This window comes from Octopus bimaculoides, chromosome 14 (genome assembly GCF_046866305.1).
Source record: "Octopus bimaculoides isolate indiv1 chromosome 14, ASM4686630v1, whole genome shotgun sequence".
NCBI lineage: Eukaryota > Metazoa > Mollusca > Cephalopoda > Octopoda > Octopodidae > Octopus > Octopus bimaculoides.
The window spans coordinates 53,761,558-53,770,910 of record NC_142941.1 but is presented as its reverse complement, the minus strand read 5'-3'; the positions used below and the strand labels follow the sequence as shown (position 1 = coordinate 53,770,910).

The following is a 9,353-nucleotide window of genomic DNA, read 5'->3' as shown; positions in this document are numbered from 1 at the left end:
GTTAGTATATGTTGAGGAAAAGAACGAAACTAAGGCTCTCTCTCTCTCTCTCTCATACACATACTATTTCTTTCTCTCACTCTTTCTCTCTCTCTCTCTCTCTCTCTCTCTCTCTATCTATCTATTTATCTATCTATTACTTATAGTATAAAATGACAAAAAGGCACAACTAAAAGTTTTTTTATATATTCATATACATTTGAAAGTAGTTGTGAAAGAACGAAACTAAATCGAAACGTTGTTGCCATATCTAATATATATTGTATGAAGATTGCAGTAATGTCAGTGAAAGCTCCTCGCTATGGCGTCTGCTAATTGGAATCAGGAAACAAAATCTCGGTTAAATGATAAAATTTCAGGAAACATGAATGACCTCGGTTCTCTTGCGAGACAGATCGTGCGTGGTTCTCATTCCAGTGAGGTAAGTATTACTGTAAAAAAAAGAAAAGGAACTCCTTTCTGTTATTTCTTTTGTTGTTGTTGTTGTTACCGTATACCATTGTTTCACCAGAAATTCTTCAAAACTCTGCTATTAAACATTCTACTGAATTTGCAACCTGATGTACAGTCATATCGTTTATACCTGATCCAACAGAATGATAATCTATGGTGTTCCAGCCATGGCCATCCTTTTCCTGTGTTTTTTTTCCTAGATACAATACCTCAAAGAGAATGTCATGATAGGATTTGATATGAAAGAAATTTCGCTTCTATTTCTAGCAGCTCGAAAGACCACGCAGAGGCTCTCACGTTGGCTCATTCATATTTTTATTTTATTTTGTTGTTTATGAACGTTAAAAAATTATCTAACAACGCATTTAAAAATAATATTATACATTTAATTGCTAGTCCATTTACGTAAATATTTTCAGCTGTTGAATTAATTTATCATCTACGAAAAGTCTATTGAGAATTAATGCCTTCGGCAGCTTCCTTATATTTCACGAAATCTATTTGGTTGCCGAACAGACAAAACGTGAAGACACAGATCTTTCATATTACTAATTGGTGACCATTAACCGGTTATAAACAATTGTAGATATGATTGCTTGTCGTTTAGTGTGTGTGTGTCCACAAGTATACTATATCCGTTAGAGAAGATGGCTATGTAGATTTTATTAAATCTAGTGAACTTTGGTTGGTTGATTAGCATCAGAATGATCGTCTCCAGCAGATCTCTGACATGCAGGTTGTCGGACAAACGACCGTGACCCGCATCACTATTGTTCCAGAAATACATCATGCGCTCCAACGAGCTGGGGTCTATACTACAGTAATTCCTCGACTATCGCAGATGTTACGTTCCAAAACATCCCACAGAAATAATTAAAATCTAAAACAATATAAATACCCATCGGCTGCAGAAAAAGTTGACCTCAACTAGATTTGAACTAAGAAATACTGCAAGGCATTTTGTCCCAATTCTCAACAATTCAGCCAATTAATCCACTGCCCTTTTTAAAAATAGAAATATATAGCAAGATTATTGAAGTATTCACCTATAAAAATAACAGCTATAATTTTGTTTTGGCTAATATTGATTCCAAATTTGCGCTTAATTTCAGTTCTCCCATTTTAAAAATAGAGATAACTATAAAAGTATTATTTTATTTTATTTGATGGAAATATAATACTTTTTTTATTTAACATTCTGGGGTTTTGGTGGGTTTTTTAAAAATTATTTTTTTCCAATAGAAAGAGCAGTTTAAACTGAGGATCATGTAAATGCATTTTCTATTTTAGATTATCATCATAGAATATTTTTTGGAGTTTATTTTTATCAAATTTTATTCAAAGTCAGTTTTGCTCTTAAAAACTTACAATTGACCAATGTATTCTTCAAGGCATTGTTTGTGTGTGTGTTTATGTATAGATATAGACAACTGTAGAAAAGTATGCATTTATGTATGAATGCATAATTGTGTGTATATATATATATACACACACACACACACACAAACATGTATATATATATATATATATATATATATATATATATATATATATATATCACTATCACTGTATCAACCAGACTATTGGATGTGACTACACTGTTTCATTGCATTGTTGTAACCTGCATATGGTGCCTTCCCTCTGGCTAGGTGGGTAGACCTGTGTGTGTGTGTGTGTGTGATCTTCATCATCATTTTATATTTATTTTTCTGTAGTGGCACAAGTTGACAGATTTGTTCCATCTTCACAGGAAATGATAAAGAATCACAACAAGTGATTCTTTGTCATTTCCTTTGTGAGAGTCATCAGTCTAAGATCAACCTTCACCTGCTCTACATGCAGAATTCCAGATTGAACTTGGATTAAACTTTCACTTTATGAACAGCATAGCTGTACATGGCTTGCAACATTCACGCAAGCCATTCATCTACACACCATTCTCCCCACAACCAACGAACTGCACAGTGTGGTGCTTTGTTAAAAGCATTTTTCAGGTCGACAAATGCTTGTTAAAGTGGTTTGCTTGTGGCTAAGCACTTCTGTAACTTTACCTCATTAAAAATAGAGCAATGGTTGGTGATACTCATGTGCAGTGGCATACTGGCAAGTAGGCCCCTGCGCCATTGAAATCCATATATGAAGACCCATCCCCTTAAGTTTGAGAATTTTTTTATTACACTCCTGGAAGAATGCATTAATTATTTCAGCCTGGCTGTGTTTGTAGACAGTTGAAAAGAATACTTTTAACAACAAAAAAACAAAAATTAAATGATAGCATTGTTGTTGTGGGTGCCCCCCCCCCTTAGTCTTCTGGCAACCAATATTTTTAGACCCAGTCCGCCACTGCTCATATGTTGCACAAACTTCAGACAACATCTCAGCTAAGCTAATTTTCTTCCTAATTAACTGTGCTATAACTCCTCCTTACTTCTTTCATAAATTGATTTCCATCAAGCTAACACCTCTGTTGTTGCTGCTTTCTCAATCAGTTTTGTCTTTAGCAGTTGTTCTTGATGATACTCTGCTAGTCCTTAGGAAAAACGCCTCTCTGTCCTACCTGATCGACAATATGAATAATGAGTGTGTGTCTTTATCAAATATTTTCAATATCTTGACAATTAACCTCAGGATTCTGCTGTTTTCTCTACCTTTCATATCCTTAATGTATTTTTTCTATTGTTGTAATCCACCTTAATAGGCAGTTCTTCTTTTGAGTCTCCTTCGGGGTAGTCCGTCCCTCTCTCTTCTATATATTCTCTTCATAGTAGTATTTCTATGCCTCTTTCTTCTCACCAGCAGTGGGAATGAGTGTACCACTATCATATACATGCATATAGACCTACAATTGATATACATGTGCATATGTTTATACACACATGCACACATACAAACATACAATTATATATAGACATTTGGATTTTTTAAATTTCAGCTCCTTGCTCAAGCAGCAAAAAATTTTGCTTTCCAAGAAAACACCATCAACAATTCTTTAGAGGTAAGTTGTAGATGTAATACTTCTATATAATACAACATTATTTGTTGTTGTTTCATATTACACCCACCAGTTTCAACTGAATGTATACATTACATATTTACGTATTTAGCTGATTAAAAGTTATTATTAATTAGATTACAGTTTTTTGGACTATTAACCTCTCTTGCCTTTAGAGATGAACATTGTTACAATCAGTTTGACATCTGATCTGTATCAAGTTTCTTACTCCTGAATGTGTACATGGTACAAGACTGGATTCAAACTAGTATCCTTTATTTGGTCTAAAGGGAAAGGAAAGTTTTTGTTAACAACTTTTATAAACTCTCCAAGACTAGTGAGATAGGAATGGTCAATGTTCTTTCCAAAATGTTGCAAGTGAATAGCTGCAGAGAATTCCGAATTGCCAACATCCTGATGCACATAATGGGTAGTATTGAATGAATATTGGGGATGAGAGGAGGAAAGAACCAACTGAATTGTTGTGTAGATGTACACTTACTGCAAGACATCTTGTCTAATGCTTTAACAGTTCCACCAATCCCTGGCTTGATACTTTTTTAATTATCTACGAAATGATGGAAATTGACCTTGTCGGAATTTGAACTCAGAACAAAGAAAGTTAGAATAAACACCAATATATTTCTAGTATTTATTGATGTTATAAACAATTCAGTTGCAGAAACTCAGTGGGACCAAACTAAATACTATAATATAACAAACCTGATGCTGCTAAATATCACAGAACAATAGGATGTATCGTAGAAATATATCACAAAGTAATATTCTAATGCCTCTTCCAATTTGCCATCTAATGACAACAGTACTGATGATTAAGTAGAACTGACTAAATTTGTTATTGCATGTAGTTTATTATTGCAGTTTTATGACTCCAAATTCTAGTTGATTAAAGGTAAGCTATACTTGTCCTTATCATCTTTATTATTTATAATAGTCATTTTCCATGCTCCCTTATAATGTAAATGGAAATGTTTATAATACCTTGAATACCTTTTGAACAGTTTTAATTTTGGGGTGTGAAATATATGAGAGAAATTTCCATTCCTGGACAATCTTAGTTACATTCTGCACAGGTAAATCAAGGTCTGTAAAAGTAAATGATGATTAATAAATGTGGAATGTAGCTCACAAATTATAGAGGGACAAGACTAAATGTAGTCAGGGACATAGTCCAGTCCTTTTGCCATTTTCTAACAAGGCTATATAAACCACTGCACCTTCCAGTTGAGATAACATAAGCAACTAATGAACACAACTAGGATTACAGAGATACATAATTTTAACATGATTAATAACTTCTTAGTGTGTGAATTATTTAGGAAGTGTTTTACTTTCTGAAGAATTCATAAATTTTTCTACGTTCTTGTGCAGCAGAGTACAATTTTTTATATTTGATTAGCAGTTTTCGGATGTTATATTATTACTTAGCAATTCACTTGCAACTTCAGCAAGCACTATAACAGCTATTCTTCACTGATGAGGTCAGAATAAGACTGAATTATTTCCAGAGTTGTCTTCCATGCTTACTTGAACAATGAAGATACAATTAATCACTGACTAACATTGTTTATTCAGTACTAATTATTTATTTCTCGTAAGCTTTTTGATACTTCATAAATTAAGCATTAACTTAACTTTTTTTCATCAATAACCTTACAAAGTAAAGAGAGAAAATACTGTTCCTTCAGTGTGGTATTTTATCAGAACCGAAATGCTATTGACTTCGTTTTGTCTTTTTTCTTTCTCACATTTAACATGTTTTGATTCTCCTTGCAGACATTAAAGAAAATGGACATGATAAAATCTCAACTTGAATTTCAGTAAGTTTTTGTTAACATCTCCTCATTCAACAACTCCTCATTCAACAACAGCCTCTGATGGTTAGCTGGTAAGGGAGAGAGTGCATGTGATGGTTAATCATAGAAATGGCTGATGACAAGAGATTGTGATGGCTGTGCCTGGGAGAAGGAGTGATGGGTAGCCATAAAGAAGGGTAAGATCCCGGCAAAAGAGAATTTAGATTCAATAATCCAGATGGCAATAGATGTCAATAAAAGAGTGATCTGTAAAAGAAGGAATGTTGGATTATAATGATAAGAGTGGTGGCAATGTCAGCTAAAACAAACAATGATAACACTTAGACTTTGCAATGTAATTTTGGCAAAGCTTTGCAAGTGAGACCATGCTGTAGAAATAAGTCCATCAGGGAGATGAGGGGGGGGGGCTACCATTTGCAAGAATTTTGAAGTTTTAAGATTTTGTTGGTTCATGCTCAGGGATGGAGTAGTTTAAGACTATTCCTTTGATATGTATAGCAGCACACACACACACACACACACACACACACATTGATTTCTTTGATGATAGTGTATTAACCTGAATCTATTTGCTTTTCCTTTCAGGTTTGCAGCTGTAGAACGTAGGTAAGTTTAGTGCCAAAGAATTTTCTGTTTCAATAAAACTAACATTAAATTCTATTTTGGTTGGGAAAGATGAGTTGGTTTTATATAAAAGAAATTTATTGATCTATAACCTATTTCAATTAAAATTTGAATTATTGATAGATCTGCAGATCTATCTCTATGATGTACTCTTTACCTTAAATAAAATATTTCAAATATTCATGAGTATGGAACCTATCAGCTTTATCTATTTGTAATTTATTTATACCATGCTTAGGATCAGGGAATTACTCTTCTTGTCATCACCTATAGTGCTTCTCTCTCTCTCTCTCTCTCTCTCTCTCTCTCTCATGGTACAAAAAGAAAACATATGTGAGTGTTGTAATGAATGTATATATGTATGTGTCATCCTACTGAACTCTACACAGTTTTTCTCTTTCCATTTTTTTTTTTTGTTATTCTCTCTTCATTTTTTCCTCTTATTCCTTTCTGTCAAAGAGCGTAGGCTTGAAATGTAAAAGACTTTTCCATTTTTCCTGAGCATTAAACTAATACACCTACTTGTTGTTCCTACACCTGTCTTCATATTTCGTTTTTTTTTTTTTTTGTAAATTTGAACTATATATATATATATATATATATATACACTTGTTTATTTTTGACCAATTCATTTTGAATTATCTTATATATACTGGAGGGAAGGTAGAGAACAGTAGGTGACAACTGCAGAGATTGGGCAGGGTTGACAGGTAGATTTAGTGAATGGTGGATAAGGACTGGTGGGGAGTGATAAATGATACACATGGGTGGCAGGGAGGTTGGGAAGAGTAGAAGATAGACTGACCATGCAGAAAAGGGTGGGTGGGTGAAGAGCAGCAACATATTAAGGAGAAGGATGAGAAAGAGTGAAAGAGAGAGAGCAAGTGTATGTAGTTTGGTAGGTTGCAAGAGTCAGAGTAGAGACAGGCAAGTGTAGCATGTGGAAAAAGTGAGAGATGCATGGTGGTAACAAAGGATAATTTGATTGCATAGAAGGGTGATCACTGAAAAATGTGTGTGGAGAGGGAGAGCATTAAGAATGAAGGATGGATTGCCTTTTATCTTGTTACACAATCAATAAAATAAGTACTGGTTGTGTAATACATTAAGGATAATCTAGTCAGCTCTATTCCTTCCTCTATAAACTTGATGTGTTTTTACCAAATATTGGAAATCCTTTGTGTTGTATTTCTTTTTTATTTACTTTTTTCTTCTTTGTCCAGCACTGTGACATTGGATGACATTCAAGATCAGCTAAAAACTATTCAAAGATGACACAGCTTATCCTATAGTCAAATCTTCCTTAGAAAAACAACCAGACTCCACAAAAGAAAAGGAATAAAAAGAAACAGAAAAAAAACAAAATTTTTTTTCAGCTCTGCTAATTTCCCAGAAAATATTTCAACTGTTTACTAATTGCCTTGCATTGATTGTCTTTATATGAAATAAAGTATTATAAAATATAAATTATGAAAAAGCATTCCTTTTAATAAAGATTTGTTTGTGTATGTATGTGTGTGTGTGTGTGTGAGCAATGTTAAGATTATTAAAATTATTTTAAACTTTGAAATTGTGTTTGTTGTTCTTTGAAATCTGTATGACATTGTTTATTTACAGAGATATCTGTTTAATTAGTTATTAAAGGATATCTATTTATCTCTATCTCTCTCTCTCTCTCTCTATATATATATATATATATACACACACACACATATGTGTGTGTGTATATAGATGAATATATATGTATGTGTATATATATATATATATATATATATATATATATATATATGTGTGTGTGTGTGTATGTATAGATGTATGTATATATATATATATATATATATATATATATATGCATGTGTGTGCGTATGTGTGTACACACACACACATTCATATAAATACTCATATATATATATATATATATATGTATATACAGATAATAAAACAGAGTAAAACTGAATGTAACCAAATATAAATAACTGATGCGTAAGTCCAGAGAATTACCCCCTAATATTGACTTCTACATTGAATAACAAAAGACAAATTAAAAATAAGAAAAGTGGTGTGGCTACCTTTAGTAACCATGTATTTTAGCAGACTTTGAGTACAACAAACGTGTCATTAGTGTTGTTAATGCCAAGCAGAAGTGTTCCTCCTCCTCCACAGAGTGGAGGAAGGAGAAAATGTTAAAGATCAAAACATAAATACATAAAACAAATTATAAATAGGCATAGAATCCAATAAATAAATGAATAATATTAATAGCATTGTACAAACACACACATACACATTTATATATGGGAATGTATATTTATATATATATATATTTATTTATTTATTTATATACATACATAAATATATATACACATACATTTATATAAATATATATATATACACACACATATATTCATACATATATATATATATGTATATATACACGCACATACACTCACACACACCTATAGATATAGATAGATATATATGTAAGTGTGTGAGTGTATATATTTTCATTTTATTTTATCTAGTTTCAGCTCATGAGCTGTGGCCATGCTGGGGCCACACACACACATATATATATATATATATATATATATATATATATTGAATTGTCAGTAGCTCATATATCTGAGAAAGAAGCACACACTCTAAAGCATGGGAGCAGTAATGTATTTTTTAGGAAGATGACAGTTCGCACCTATAAAGCACTTAGTAGCAATATAGATGACTTGTCGGACTGAAATGGCTGAAGGCCTTCAAGCCATTTCAGTCTGATGAATCACCTATACTGCTAAGCACTTTATAGGTATGAAACCAATGGTCACTCTATGACTGGCTATAACTTTATATATATATATATATACTAGCAGCCAAACCCAGTTTCACCTGGCCTGTTTGGATGATGTGGCTGTGATCGTTTTCGGTTAGGCATAATCTATAACAGCGTTTCTCAATCTTATCATTTCGGGTCCCCTGTTTTGATTGGAGCCTCTAGCTGTATGAAGATTTCATCACTCCCTGTCAGAAAATGGCTTCAGGAGTTGTGAAGAAAGAATTTTTATTACATACACGCATACATGCATGCACACACACATACATGTATGTATGTGAATTGTTGAATTTTAAAAGAGTTATGCTTTTCCTGATTCACACTTCAATGACTGAGAAAGATATGAAAACCACAAACCATATTTCCTGCTCTTTTATTTCATAAGCTCCTGCTCTTGATGAATAACACAGGTGTCAAGAATATAAAACTATTGGCACTTGCTCAAATGCTCTGAGCATATCATCATCATCATCATCATTTTTATGACCACTTTTCATGGGTTGGATAGTTACAGAGGATTCAATGGGTCAAAGGATCAGGTCTTGTCCCAGTCTCTCAGTTTATGCATAGTTTCTCTGGGTGGATTCCTGTCCTAGTACAAACCAGCACAACTTGTGAGATT

General features: G+C 33.0%; 1 protein-coding gene across 1 annotated transcript; it reads left to right on the top strand.

Annotated features, from left to right (window-relative positions):
* The first annotated feature begins 18 nt into the window (after positions 1–18).
* Positions 19–7,477, top strand: LOC106868548 (BLOC-1-related complex subunit 7). The gene is made up of 5 exons (XM_014913854.3): positions 19–421; positions 3,386–3,448; positions 5,243–5,286; positions 5,869–5,889; positions 7,131–7,477. The coding sequence occupies exons 1-5, from the start codon at positions 302–304 to the stop codon at positions 7,180–7,182; spliced, it is 300 nt and encodes a 99-aa protein (XP_014769340.1). The 5' UTR covers positions 19–301; the 3' UTR covers positions 7,183–7,477.
* The last annotated feature ends 1,876 nt before the right edge of the window (positions 7,478–9,353 follow it).